The sequence below is a fragment of the Lampetra planeri genome, chromosome 70 (genome assembly GCF_965212315.1).
Source record: "Lampetra planeri chromosome 70, kcLamPlan1.2.h2, whole genome shotgun sequence".
Classification (NCBI taxonomy): domain Eukaryota; kingdom Metazoa; phylum Chordata; class Hyperoartia; order Petromyzontiformes; family Petromyzontidae; genus Lampetra; species Lampetra planeri.
Window position 1 is genome coordinate 553,905 of NC_136175.1, and position 15,449 is coordinate 569,353.

At 44.2% G+C, this 15,449-nt stretch overlaps 1 protein-coding gene across 1 annotated transcript; it reads right to left on the reverse strand.

Moving 5' to 3' along the window:
• Positions 1-207: 207 nt before the first annotated feature.
• On the reverse strand, positions 208-8,929 carry LOC144737487 (E3 ubiquitin-protein ligase TRIM62-like). The gene is made up of 6 exons (XM_078620196.1): positions 7,953-8,929; positions 7,360-7,455; positions 6,814-7,047; positions 3,907-3,929; positions 3,129-3,232; positions 208-863 (listed from the first exon to the last, which is right to left on the reverse strand). Exons 1-6 carry the CDS (start codon positions 8,520-8,522, stop codon positions 808-810), a joined length of 1,083 nt encoding a protein of 360 aa, XP_078476322.1. The 5' UTR covers positions 8,523-8,929; the 3' UTR covers positions 208-807.
• Between the last annotated feature and the right edge of the window lie 6,520 nt (positions 8,930-15,449).

A 15,449-nucleotide genomic window follows, 5' to 3' on the forward strand; every position in this document is an offset into this window, starting at 1 on the left:
TCCTTGGCACATAATATGCTACTGGGGGTCGCAAAATGCCGATTACTAATAAACTCCAATGATCTGATCAAAATTAGGGATTTTGATCGGACAATTAATTGGGGGGGCACGGGCCACCCCACCCCCCCCCCCCACCACTGGCTCTGCCAGTGTGTCGTGCACTAAATCCTTGTTTGAAAAAGTTATTTAAAAACTATAAACTTTCACTTTCTTATTTTTCCTGTTTGAATAGTTATTGGATCCAAAAACGTGTTACGTCTAAGCACAATTATAATCGAATACCATTAGGTAACTTATAGGTTTCACAAAGTGTCATTACATTTTGTTAATTAGATAAACGATTATTAAAGTGTCCAGTCTGTATTAATGTTACTATTTGTAAGCATTCTTGCCACTTAATATAAACTCAGACACTGTTCACCTGTCAACCATCATCGTATGTTCCAGTCTAAGTCAACAAATGTTAAGGCTGGAATCCATTGCAACATCTCCAATCGGAGGAGTTAGTTCCCAGAACGTTTAGTGTCTGCTGCTGTTAGAAGGCAGAGTTAATTACTATGGATGGATGTGTCAGTATATATGTATATAAATACAACACTGTCCCTCGGAGCTCATTGAGATTCATTTTAACATTCACGAGCGCCAGTTCTGTTCCACACGAGTTTCATCAGTAGGGCACAAGTGACATTTCGCTCATGTCAGTCACCACATCCATTTCAGACTTCAGCTTCAAATTGGTCCCTGCTCACGTCCTGAGAGATCGTCCCAATGGAGGAGGAGGGGTGGGTAGGCGAGTTCGCCTCATGCTTAGATAGTTGGGTCGGCTGTGGCGACTTCACCAAGAGCTGCTCGGTCTTCATCACCTGGAAAAGCAGAAGACAAGTTCAGCCGCATAGATCAAGACTCATGATTGCCATGTCAGTCCCGGGCAAGTTCACCATCTCGTGCGTGGCACAATCGACTGCTAGACTTGTACTAATTTGTGATATCGCTAAGTCTATTGACACAAGCTCAATCATTCCATCATGGTATTGTGGACTATCTTTGTACCGCTAGGGAAACCAATTGTGATCATCCTGTCAATGAGTCCTCAAAAATGGGACAAAGGTAAATGGCAGAAGAGCAGCACCAAGCTTGCTGGCTGTCACTTCACCTTCAAAAACCACAATGTGAATGAAGATTGTGGCTTTCAGTGCAAATCTAAAAGTCTCGAATCAGAGCACAAGGTTAGTGTGTGATCTTCATCTTCAAAAATGCAAGACATAAGGAGAAACTGAAGTACCAACAAGAAAGCCCCTATAAAAGCAATTGAGCACATAGGAGAAACAACTTAAATAAACAAAGGATGAAACTAAATAGTACAAGAATAATTCTTACATTTTTGGGCGAGGCCAAGGAGTGATAGTCAAATAAGAATTCGTTATGATTGAGATTATGCCCATAGCAGGTGTATGGCTATCTTTAGTAAATGATAGCACAGAAATAATGTATAACAGAACAAACATTATAATATATACATGTGCACAAATAAACGTAGGATGCATAACGATATGTATTTTTTTTTATACGAGGTGCTTTAAAGAGTATTTGATAAATTAAAGATGTTATATATACACGCAAATTGCATTATTGATAAAATGGTTAAGGCTACCATCAGCTACCAAATATATTGACTTACAAACTTGACTTAAAACTTGCAGATTAGTGTAGGCCAAAAATGGTAACTTGGCAATAGGCGTGGAATACCAAATAATCGAGCGTTCGGAGGCTATGGTCTTGACTCTCCAAAATGTTGCAGGATTGACCACCAAAATTAAGTTACATACGCCAACAGGTCACCTGTTTGCCATGCTTTACAAAACCCATACCAATCATTGATCTAAAATTGCACTCTCAAAAGTGATTGAACAAATTGCCGAGGACAGACAACTTTTTAGAGTAATGAAGTAACAGCTATTAGCCAATTATACGTAAGATGAATGACTATTTTTTTGGTACTGGCATGAACAAAGATTTCAGTTGCTGGTACAGCGTGGCTGCTGTGACAGCTCAAAGAGCCTACAAAAACATTTTAACACAATGCCAGGTATACCATCGGGATAAGCCTTGAGGTATTACGTTTGGATATTGCCTAACTTACCAGGCACCCACTGTTCGACGACGCAATTCAAATGTTGCCAGTTGATTTTTCACTGCAACAGACTAATAGTGGCCTCATCACGCAGGTGAAGAATTTGACCCAGATGTATCCCTTACAGGTGGAAATCGAAAAATCTGCAGATGTTGTTTGAAAGAGTTATGTCTAACGACTATAAAGGATGAGAACCAACTGGACAGGATGTCCATTTATTATTGCATTTGCGAGTTACAAAGTCAAGCTTTGATTGCTTAAGGACAGATTTGAAGTTGTTTCTGGGAAGCTTTGTACTTGGTAAAAAAAATGTAAAGGACTGACTGCCATCTCTTCTACCCACTCTTGAGAGACTACTACTTGGCAGTTTATGTTGAATGGTGGATGTGTTCCCCCAAAAAGTGCAGAAATTGGGGACTTTTCCAGTGATTTTATCAGTAGCAACCATGACACATGCCAGATTTGTTCCACCATGCGAATCAACAATCATTTATCAATTATGTCCGAATCAAAATACACTTGTTTCAAATGTCTAAGGGTGTGCCAGTGTAAAGTCACACGTGGAAAGCGTTTGTCGAGCAGATGTAAGGTTAGAGACACTGTTTTGCGAGAAAACCAATTGCTTCATGGCCAGCTACATTTTATATAGTTTTTCTTGTACTGAAGAACTGTTGACACCAAGGTCATCAAGAACGATAATCTCGGCACCATTATGTTTCCGTATATACAAGTTAAATCGTGGTAGTTGGACTCGGGAATTGTGTTGAGCGAGCTACATTTGGGGCGTGGTAAACCCATTAAATGAATAGGTATGCATGTTGAACTTATTTTTGCACCATACGTAGCCAACCATGCTAATTGGAGGTGCAATATGAGAGAACGAAGTTCACAGATGCTTGAAAACAGTGCCAGAGAGCTCAATCAGGGATGTGTGAAAGATATGCTATCTCTGGCGAATAAACAAACGCCACCTCTAAATTTGTACTGATAAACTCACGGATGAACGGAAGGAATTTGTCCACAACTCTTTCGAGGGAGGAGATTGTGGTCGGGTCCAGTGAAGGTGGAATTGGTGGTGGGGATTTCTTTGTGATGTTTCTCCTGGAACAAAAATTAGGAAACAAATTTGCTCCACACAGCTACATTACCCACTGTATGAGCACAGCATAATCAAACGTGTACCACACACAGTCCATGCCTGATACATAGGCCATATATCACATCAACTCATGTCTTACAGTCCCTCCTCATTTGGTGTGGTCTTTTCCACATCCCATGTCTCTCACACAGCACCACTTTTTAAATCCTTTATATTAAGTTCACTTGCTTGCTTGCGCACTTACGACCGTGCAAATCTTTCGGTCGTTTTTTAACCCACTTCCCGTGATCCAATCGAGCTGACATTTTGCACACAGACTCGTTGTGCGTGACAATTTATTTTCGTGAAAAAATGTTTCCAAAAATTTCCACTTTTTAGGAAAAAAATAATTTCACTAACACAATCATATATTTTTCCTAAACACAGAAAATTATTCAAGAAAACAACAAAAATGTACAATATAAACAATCATACAAAAACTGAAAACCTTATAATCCTTATATACGACTTTCCTTATATTTAATTTTAAATACCAATGTGATAAAAATGAAACTCTTACTCAAGAAAAACAGAAATGAATAATAAAATAAAACCGATGCCACACATATAAAGGATTTATAGTGAAAAACTTTGTTTTTACGGGTTAATTTTTTTAAAATGTGAATAGAGGTTGTACCTGTGTGTCTCCTCCAGGTAACCCTGTGGGAGAGAGCGAGGAGGTGTTAAATGTGACTCTCCACGAGTAATTTTCACAATGCGATACACAAGAATATGAATATCTTGATTTGAAGCTTTCATGACTGCAGAAATCCATACTACGTGCCTTTTACCGAAAGAACCAAAGAGTAGGAATATGAATTTTTGGTCTGGGAGGAGCAGAGGTCACTTGAGATACCAAAAATAGGGTGAACAGTCACCACTTCAACTATCAACACAACACAAAACATTGAAGTAAAAAATACAAGCAACATAGCTAAAATGTTAATTATATAAAACGTGAGTGAGAATTCACGGGTAACTAAATAAATTAATGCCCATTTACATTTTAATAAACGTCTGGGAAATGTTAATGTAATATTCCATAAGTGTTCCAGGCATTATGGTATTGTACGAGGCTTGCACGAAACTATTATTTGATGCTACTGTTGAGCAGGAGGCCAAGCACAGAAAAAACCAAGACATTTGTAGTGACTAACTCAGAGATGATAAGACTTGGAGGCACTGCTTTATTTAACGAGCACCATCGGGGTTAACACTTTTAATATTTTAGTCCATCTATTTTCGACGACACCACTTAGAACAGTTGCTGTCTGACTGGTGGCGCTCAGAGATGGTAAAGACGGAGACAACGATGAGAAGAACGATGAAGATGAAAAGAATGGTGAAGATGACGAAAAGAACGGTGACGATGGACTTCAGCAGCACGACGGGGATCCCACTCCTAACAACAGCCCCGAGGTCCCCCACAGGGGCCCCCAATACTGTCTGCGTGGCCTCGCTCTGCCCCGGCCACACCCTCTTTCTGGAACCTACGAGAGGGTACATGGTTGGGCCTCTTCTGAGACCTTTCCCCTAGATCCCCCTCACGTGAAAATCCTGGCCTGCTGACATCAGAACTGCCGTACGCTGCAGATCGCTTTTTCTGCCAGCAGCCAGCGCTATGCCACTACACTTATGAATAACGATGCTTTAAAAATTCGTCTACAAGAGGTGACGTTTTGGCCAATGGCTGTTCTTCGCAGGCCATACATAGCCAATGGCTGTTCTTCGCAGGCCATACATAGCCTCGAGAAAGAGTGGACAAGTGTTGGATACTACTTTACACCATGGGACCAAATAAAATATTTATTTGAAGCTTTTGTAATTGCAGAAATCCATACTCTTTGGTTCTTTCGGTAAAGTCATGTAAGTAGAAAAAATAAATCTCCCCCATTAACACAACTGATGTGCTTGCGTGCAGGGATGGAATTTCTTTCCAGCTCAGACCCTGCCTGCTTGCCCTTCGCCACATATATAACCTATTGTTGTAACAGCTCTCTCGCTGTTTCTTCCTGGTTCAGCAGTTCTACTGCTGGAATATTTGTTTCTGCCCGAGGACAACCGCTTGTTGCGATCGAAACGTCGTGATAGTATTTTTTATTTTATTTTTCTACCTACAAGACTTTACCGAAAGAACCAATGAGTATTATAATATTGATAAATTAACTCTTTGTGTAAAGTAAAAATTACACAATATTGCTGGTACATTACATTAAGGGTTGAACTGTTAAAATGTTTATGAATTCCAAAAACAAGTGCTTTTGAGATATATTATCCTTACATTGCTCAAGAGCTCCTCTAATTCTACGATTCATTCTTGGATACTGCTTCAGATAATTCACTTAAAGCAAATAAATTAATTCTCAACTAGAATTAAACTTTTGAAATGACAGTTTTGGCCAAAGGAAAGCATCATGAAGTGAATTATGCTTCAATTGACTTCACTACATAATGCACATTACCTCTAAATTTGCAACCAACTTGCAATTGGGATGTGTCCTGTGTCACAGGGTTAATTAACAGTTCCGCAGTTGTAATAAACAATCTTTATACGTACATAAATGCAATCGTAGCAGTGGCTCTGCTGTAAAATAATTTGAAAGAGTTTTGCACGTGGGTTTTTACAATAATTAATTCTGAAAGCGGGGGGGGGGGCGGGGAGGAGGCGGGGGGGTATGAGAGATCCAAGTCTGCGACATTACCGGAGGTGTGGGCCTGGAAAAATGATTTAGTTTTAGTTTAGTTTGTTTTGCGAAGTGGTCTGGGTCAGGGCAGCATACCTAGAGCTACCGAGACTGAGAAGTAGACTGGAATTCGTGGAGACCAGGGACTGTGATCCAGCCTGAAGCAGTGATGCTCCGATGCCTGGGAAAGAGTGTCTCAGCTGCCAAAACTACTGTGCAGCAGAGCACACCTCATCCAGCGTATATCAAATGTCTAAGTCTGTATCTAAAGGAGATCTTCTCCAATGATATTGAGATCCTAATTGACCTCAGCAATGCTAAATTATGGAAATGGTGGTTTTGAAGACCTCCCCTCCAGACTACCCATAATTACATTTAACATTTTTTAAACATATAATGCTAATGTGTTTATTTGGTGATACACAATTAATTATGGGAGGGTTTGTTAAACTAGCTACAAATAAGCAACTATTTAGTGTAAATCTCAAACACTGGTTATCAGAACAACATTTTAAAATGTGATTATCATCAAGCTCCATGGTGCCAAGTGCAGTCTAACTATTAACTCCTCTGGGCTCTTTATATACGTGATTATGAAAGGCCATCGATAAACATTGTGCCTATTACACACGTTTTACTTGTAAAAGTAGTATCATTGCCCAATGTAGAGTTTGTTTATTGGAACACTTAATCTTAAAAATGTCATTCACTTCAGTTGCTATACAAGTATATTATTAATGCTCTGCTGTAAAATCATGGAATCCTTATTGCAGAGGGCTCGTTAATATTGTACACTCACACCTGCGATTAGCATGCTTGGCTATGTACGATGCGAAGTTCAGACATATACAATGGTGCACCTGCATAAAAGTGAGCGAGTCATTCTCCTCCTCGAGCGCCTGCAGGCGAGTGGCTGTCTGCTGTAGCTCTCCGATCTCCCACTGGTAATGAGCGATGCGTTCGTCAATCGGTGACAGCAACTCGCGCCCCTTCAGGTCCATGCACTGGAACGCAATCCTCTCCTCCTCATCCAGCGCCTTCCTCATGCAAGTGAAAATACCTGCGATGTAATCCTTGGTTTTGGTAATTGGCTCCTGCAAGGACATAGAATTGATTTTATTATTTACAACTATAAAAACGAATGTTTGTAAATGTATTTACAGTTGGTCTTTGGATAAAAGTTACATGTTTAAATAATAATGCAGCCATGAATGGATGTACACATCTTTTAGATCGTATTCAAAACGAGTATAAAGCAACAATGTAAATACCTCACCCCTCCCCCTTTAACGTATTACTTTTGAAAAGGAATGTTACAAAGTTCTTAAAACCAGCAGAGCTGCACTCAGTTGGGCAATTTTGAGAGGCGAATGTTTAGAGACCAGAGCCATGCCTAGATTCAACACCTGCGTATTCTTGCGAACAGCCTCCATCTGTTTCACAGACTCTTCTGCCTCATTCTTGTTTTCCTCCACCGCTCTCGTCTTCTCTTCTACTGGTTTCTGTAAAGAAGAGCGTTACTATATGAGTGTACCCACAAACCCAACTCTGAATCCCAGCTGCACAAACCGGTAAGGAGCAATGCAAGCTGGGGGAGAGGCAATTGATCGAGCTCAAACATCCATAAAAAACGTGACAAATGCAGCGTTGCCTTTTGGAATAAGGATGGTGCATTTTGACGTCTTTATCGGTTTTCTCTGCATGACAGATGGCACGTTAGTTGCATGTCATTTTCTGTATGAAACTATTCATTTTAAAGTGGATGATGTATCAAAGTCTGTTTTGGCAGGTCAATCTTACAAACAAATATCTTCACAAAAAGCAAAGGAATTATAGGATTTTTTTTAGAAAACGTGAAGTTTGTAAGACTGCACAGACTAATGTATAGTGTGACTAGAGATAGCCAAGCACTTGTGTACAATCTGCTAGATTGTTAATTTTGCAGAGGTAAGCACCGGTACAATCCCCTCGGATCCTGTATCCGAGTGGCTCCACTCACCTTCCGTGCCTCGTGCGCATCCTCCACGCTGATGCATTTGTGTCCTGTGTGCTCCCCCACGATGGCGCATCTCGTGCATACCAGGCACTCGTCCTGAGCGCAGTAGAACTCGAGACGCTTGTTGTGCAACTTGCACTTGCGAGCTCCCGTATTGGCACCCAGCTCCATCAGCTCATGGTCCTTGAAATTCGGGTTCTGCAGATGATGTTTACCATGGGGCTCACAGAAGGACATCTCGCACACTGGGCAGGTTCTCACAGCAGGTTCTTTACCATCCAGACAGCTGTCACAGGGTACTTGCAGAGCCGCTTTATCAGCCAAATGAAGCTGCTCTACGAGGTTGGCGAGCGCCACGTTCCTGCTCAGCTGCGGCTTCTGCGTAAACTCGGCTCTGCACTGGGGGCACGAGTGGCTCCCGGCTGCCTCCCACGCATCCTCTAAGCACCGCAGGCAGAACGAGTGGCCGCAGCTCAGCGTGGACGGGCAGTCGAACGTGGCCAGGCAGATGGAGCAGGTTAGCTCCTCAGATGCAACAGTAGGAGCAGTGGGTGAAGATGAGGATCCACCCATAGCTCTGCTTGTCTGCTAAAGCGTCTTCTGCGAGTGTAGACAGTCCAAGTGAAAAAGAAAATTGCAGCTTAACCAGTCATTAGGACGTGACTATTTTTTTTCGCAAATACTGCTTTAGACTTTACACCAGGGACACATTCCTTTTAAAGTCTAACCCAAGTGTAATAAATCCGCTCCAGACAAGATTGTCTTTTCTTTATTAGTTCCTCATTCCACAGCTCCCTCACACGCTGGGTTCCTCTTTCCCCCGTTACTCCGTTCCCCGAGCGTGGCGTCCGCTCGCTGCCTTGCTCCCTGACACCGCTGGTTGACGGTGTGTGTCGGAGACAGCCTTCAGCCCGCCACGTGGCCGCTGGCGTGCCGGTGACACAGACGTGGTTCCTCCTCAGCCCCTCTCCACACTCACCCGGAGCTGTCTCTCCCGACACCCCATTATAACACCTGGCCCACGTGATACCACGCAACCAATCATCAGCCTCGCCCCCTGGAACCTTCCAGATGTTGCTATGCAGCCACAGGCTACGCCCCTGGCTCGACGTCCCATTTGCTGTGGGCTGAGGCCGGCAGAGCCTATCACCATGGCCCAGTTACCCCCCGGGTGCATCTTCATATTACACAAGTAATCCTGAACACGTGATATGGACTTGTGGTGCTTAATCATTGCCAGTTCTATCGTGTTAGAATTCCGAACAAAACGCCCCAAAATAACAATGGAAGATAAGGAACTATAATACCCACCAAGCACTCCCCAGTTTTTGGTTATTTATTTACTTTGTTTCCTTCATCTGTGTTGACTCAATGGGTAAAGCAGAAGAGTGCTATTCAACTTATTGTTTTCGTTCAAATATCCTCCTTGCACAATGTAGGATTTAAATTACACAATTATCCTTTTAAAGATGTACACATTGAGATGAGACCAATGTTACTCTGAAGTGAACACAAAAAAATACCACTACAAGACCTCTTAAGTGGGAAAATGCTGACCGGAGGTAAGAAAAGCTGCTCTACACCTTTCAGACAGGGCCCAAACACAGGCTCAGATCGGTCCTTTGCCAGAACCCGAGACTCAAATTCATGGCTAGGAGATGGCGCTTGCGTGATGTGTCAGCTATATCAGTGGAAGGGACTCAGGTGACTCAAGACAGGCGTAAGTGAATGAAGTCGAGCTTTGGAAGAACATGCCAAGATCAAACTAGATCCCACAAGGAAACAAGAGGTTAAACGTAACTCGGTCCTCTTATCCTTAGAGACTAAAGCTATATCACAAATTGGCAATACAAAAACGTAACTGCCACAACCTCACGCTGTACATAATGTTACAACATTGCCGAACAACGTTATCCTGTTCGCTCGATTGTTGGTGGCTCTGGCATGAGCACCAGGGTAATTGTGGGGAGGTGGGGGGGTCGCAAAACCCTGACCTGCCGTACACCGTTTCAGTTATTTAAAAAATAAAGGGCATAGGTCGAGTACCATGGGTGGAGTGCGATGGTCACGGACACAATGAGAGCTTGCGCATCGAGCTGTTAGCGATCAGAGTCGAATTTAATCCACATCTCAAAAGCGAGGATTCGCCACAATTTTAGTATGGCAGTGCCCCGGACACAACTGCTGTTCTAACGAACTCTTAACGCGACTACACACGAAGTTTCCACATCGTCTTGTGTGCGCTTGTTGCCTTCCACCTCGGGTTCCCGAGCCGTTTCAGTTTCCGTGCTCGCCGACACGCCACTCCAGATCATACTCACACGACTCCACAGGCGCACACGCAGCTTGGTTAGGCCACCTCTTAGACCTGCTATGGGTAGCAGGGAACGCCAAGGTGGTACTCGGGGATCCCAGGTTACCCCCCCCACCCCCACGTCTCGCCTCCGCCATGTCCACTGCTGTAGCCTTCCAGCAGACCACCCCGTTGGTCTGCTGGAAGGCAGCACGCGTTCTTTACCAAACCTCCGGCTGTTGAAACTGCTCTCGCTCGTGGCTTCCTTGCCTTCTGCAGACCTCTGCTCTCCAGCCTGCACTTCTACCAGGTCCCCTGCAAACATAACCTTACTATTTACTTTGCTCCTTGACCCACAAATAAACTATCTTGTAATACTCTGCAACGAGTGGAAGGTTTAACTTACAGCCTCCTAAGACTAGCTCTTGTCACATCACCTGCTGTCCGTGGATACTGCTTGTTTTATGTGTCGCTCCTCTGCACTTGAACACCACTATGAACCATGATCTATCTGGTCTGACTCAGTCCTTTATATATGTGTAGTAGTATTCAGGAGGCTTGACGACGGGATCGGAGGCACACTTATTTATTGACACCAACTTGTGTACACACAGTACTTAAGGGGTTAATGTCCCCTTTACTCAACTAACAGGGAGACACGACATCTAACCCCGCTAACCTAAGCCCGAGTCCTCCACTACGGAGCTAAGGGAGGCTACCTATCCCAGCCCTGGTCAAGGTGGGATCCCAGCACCCTGAGTCTGGGCTCTCGGGGCCACGCCACCGGCTTGCCCTGGTCGGCCCTGACAAGGACAGCGAGCCAGGGGAGCTCCGGGGCCTATTCTAGCTGGTCTTCACTCTTCGCTGGTTAAAGCTGATACTCCGACCTCGAGCACTCCGGCTCACCACCTTTTATAGTACTCGGCCCCTGGGAGGGGCCCGTGGGGGATGCAGGTGCGGACGTCGGTGTGAGCACCTCCTCTGTGTACGGCCCTAACCACGCCCCTTGTGTTTGTTCGCCATCCGCGCCCATACACAATTACACCTCTACATATGCGAGCCAGCTGCCCCTTTCTGGCTTGCCATTGGCTCAGCGGCCTCCTTTTTAGGGGTGGGTCACCTGTTTCTACTTGGGGTTTCAATTACCCCCACCTGGCTTAATCTTCCCTGATCACACCTCTTACAAGTAGTGGCTGAAAATTGTATCAGTGGCAGTCCTGTCTCAACTAGTTCTACCACCCTTAGTCAAACATGTAGATTATCTTTCCATCCACCCTGGAAACAGCTTGTAGTTGTACTCATAGTACTGTGCGTCAACAATACCACTCAATTTCAATGGCAAACACTACAAATAACAATCTTGTTGCCCAGTGGGTTCATTGTTAGGCATGCAACTCGGTTGCATGCAACTGAATCGTGCAAGCCATTTCAACTGGTTTAAAGCAGCGGTACAACCAACTGCTCACGGTAGAGACACATTTTCCTTTTTAACATCGATCTGCTCAGAGATTTGTGACGAACCACGTTTGGCTGTCTATAATCCAGAATACGCTGCTTAATCGTTCTGTGGCGCAGCTAATCGTTCAGATGTGGAAAAAGCAGTTGCATTCACCCAGGTGTGGGTGACACGTGTTGATCTGCTCTGCAATACCAACCTGCCTCTGCTGAATCTTTTCTTCAAATCCTTGAATCACAGAGGTGAAATATTATCGTACTCCTCTTGGTGACATGATGGCGACATGGCTAAGCACGTTCTAGAGATTTAAAGCTTTCGTGACTGCAGGGATTCATCTTCTTGGTTCTTTCGGTAAAGTCACGTAGAATGGAAATAATAAAATAATTAAAAAAACAATTAAATAATTTTCACGATGTTTCGGCCACAACGCAAGCAGCCGTCCTCAGGTGAAGAACAGGTCTGTCTTCAGACTCTGTCTTCTCGACAGACCTGTTCTTCACCTAAGGACGGCTGCTTGCGTTGTGGCCGAAACGTCGTGAGAATTATTTTATTATGTTTTATTTTTATTGTTTAATTATTTCCATTCTACGTGACTTTACCGAAAGAACTAATAAGACACGTTCTAGAGGTTCAAGTTCAATTCTGGCCAGCCACCCTGGTTAATTCCATAGACGTATTAACAGTAAAACACGACGTGCCATCTGCTTCAGTCAATGGATGTTAAAGATCCCCTGTCCTCATTCACCACAACTGACTCCATTGGGAATTATACAGCAGGAACATCGTCCCCTACAACAAAACTACCGCAGATTTACGTGAAATATGGCACTTTATTTTTGTGACAGCCTTGCGCTATACGATTGGGGAGAATACCAAATAAATTATTATTACGGAAATAAAGTTATATATTTTATACCTGCTTACCTGAAGTTTTAAGGAACTGAATGTGGCAGTGTTTTTGATGGTGGTTGGAAAGTTTGCGCTCATGCTCAACAGGGTAAGGCAGAGGTTTGTTTTTGTAAATAATTTTTATTGCTCCAACCACGGGGGGGAGGAGGGTGTACAACTTCCGCGACAGGTGCGTGGTGCATAGAGAGATAGGCGGCTGGGAGAGACAACCAACGCGGACGTGTAGGACCTTATTGTTATGTGTTACGTGCATCAGATCCCTTTTCTTTGGAAAAGGAAGGGGGGATGGGGGGAGGCAGTCTCATTTCAAGTTCAATCAAGTAAATTCAGGGTCTCTGGAGTGGCATTTACGTGGGGGACCAAGATCTGGGTGAACTCCCCTTCCCTATTCCTCAGTTTTAGACTCAGATTTTCTAAAGCTGCTAGGGCGAATAGGGAGTTATATGCAAGAGGGTGAATGATTCTTCCAGGAGCTCTGGATGGTCTTTCTAACCAAAATGTGAAATGCTTGGAGAAAGGTGTCTTGGTGCCTGGTGATACCTTGGAGTTTAAGGACCAGGAGGGATAATTCAATGCTAAGTAGTAACTGGGCGCCAGATATCGATTTGTACAGATCGGTTATTTTATCATAGAAAGTCCTGATTGGTTGGAAAGTCCCCAAAGGTGTGAATGTATATTTGGATGGTGCCTGGGGATCACCTAGCACAGTCTGAGAATATGTTCTGGGAGAATTTCGTCCTTGGGTTACTAATATATGTGCCATGAAGGAACTTAAATTTAATTGTCCTGAAAGGGAGGGATCTTAGACATTGCCGGGGGATGTGCCAAATTTGTTCCTAAAATTCGCATGGGATCGCGCTGCCCAGCGCCAGCTCCCAAAGCACCCTGGTATTTGGTCTCACCTCAGTAGGACACGGGAGTAGGAATTAGTATTCATCAGATATTTTATAGTGGGCCTTTTCCTCCATCAGCCATACCCATATCGGGGATGGGATCTTTCGGAGGTCAACATCCCTTTCCTTGTTAATAGAGTCCCTGATCTGGAGAAATAAAAACAAAAATCGCTATTAGGGATGGCATGTCAGACGAGAGATCACCCACTTTCCAGATTTACACTTTACAATCCGGCCAGCTGTCCCCCTTGGTCTCAATTCTGGGGAATGGATTATCCCACATCGGAGAGAGTCGCTGGATGCCAAAGGTGATAGGGATGGGTCTATTTCTCAGGATCCAGAGGGTTGTATTGACCTAGGATAGTGGTTTAAAATCCAACGGCTAATCCATCGGGTGCAAATAGACTATTCTCTCAAGGCTCCCGGGGGATACTCATGCCTCTTCCCACTTCTTCCCGGAGCGCTGTCTGTTCTTACTGAATCAACGTGTGACCGTAATAAGGCCTCCCAATAAGTAGCACTTGGCGAAATCAGGTAACGCCAGCCCACCACATTTCTTCCCCTGAGTTAAGGTATTGTTGTCGATCCTGGCCACCATGTTGCCCAGAACAAAGGGATCTATAAGGGAGCGGAGCTAAATGAAGAATTTCTGAGGAATATTTGTCATTATCATTCTGAGATGGTAGAGGGCCTTCGGAAGGGTCATCATTTTGACCAAGTAGACCTGATTGGGGAGTAATAGCGGGATATTGTCCCAAACAACTAGGGAGGCTTCAATCTCCAGAAGAACGGGGGGGAGGGGGGGGAGTTCTGTTTGAAGAAGCATAATTTCTGCCTTTGAGATGTTGAGTTTATAGCTTGAGACTGCACCATAATCCGCAATAAGCTTCAGGAGGACAGGCATTGAGGTGTCCAGTTTTATGATGGTAAGCAGAATATCATCTGCGTAAAAACTTACTTTATCTTCGACTTACCCATAGCGTATACCTAGTATCTCCTGGCTAATTCATATTCTGGCTGCCATAGGCTCAATTGCAATTGCAAAGAGGAGGGATAGGGAGCATCCCTGTCTCGTGCCTCTAGTGAGGGGGAACCTCTCTGAAACAACTCCATTCATAGTAACTGTCGCAGTCGAATGGGCATGAAGTAGTGCACATTTAGATGAATCGGGAGAGGGTAGGCTAGCCTCGGCATGGTGCCAAAAATAAACCCTCCTCGACCCAATCGACAGCGTTCTCCCAGTCCAGTGCAATGGCGTATGCTTTAATGCTTAACCTGGAGGCAATTTTAAACTGATTTGACCAGGGTTCAGATGTAGTCTGAGGGAACCCTGTCTTTCACGAACCCCATCTTGGCCGGGCCTATGACATATTCAAGAGAGAGATGGACAGGTTTGGTCTACGAGAGATCCTAGTTTATGTTTGACGGTGATTGTCACCTCTTTCATGGAATCCAGGAGTTCCCCTTATCTAACAAACTCATTTAAAGTGTCAAGGAGGTGTGTTAGAATTGGGGGGCACAAGCTTCTGTAGAACTCCAATGGGAAGCCGTCAGGGACTGGTGCCTTCCCTGTGGGGGAGAAACCCAGGCTCTCCAGGAGTTCGGGGACATAGATCGGCCCCTCATAGCTTTCCTCCAATCCAGGTGAATATAGGGTAGGGGAGTCTCAAGTAGGAATTTCGCTATGTCGCGGTTCTATGGAAGGTTTGAACGGTACAGGTCCTTGTAGAAGCTGCATAACTTCTCATTAACCTCTGTTGCCCTCGTCACGAGGCGCACACCAGCTTCTTTGATCCCATAAATGTGGTTACGAGTTTGCTTGCGCATGACCAGCCAGGCTAAGTGCTTGGTCGTGGAGGGGGAGTGGTTGTAAAACATAATCTTTGCCCTCATAAAGAGGAGGGAGGTTTGGTCATTTAATACCTTATCTAGTTCTAGCTTTAGTTAAT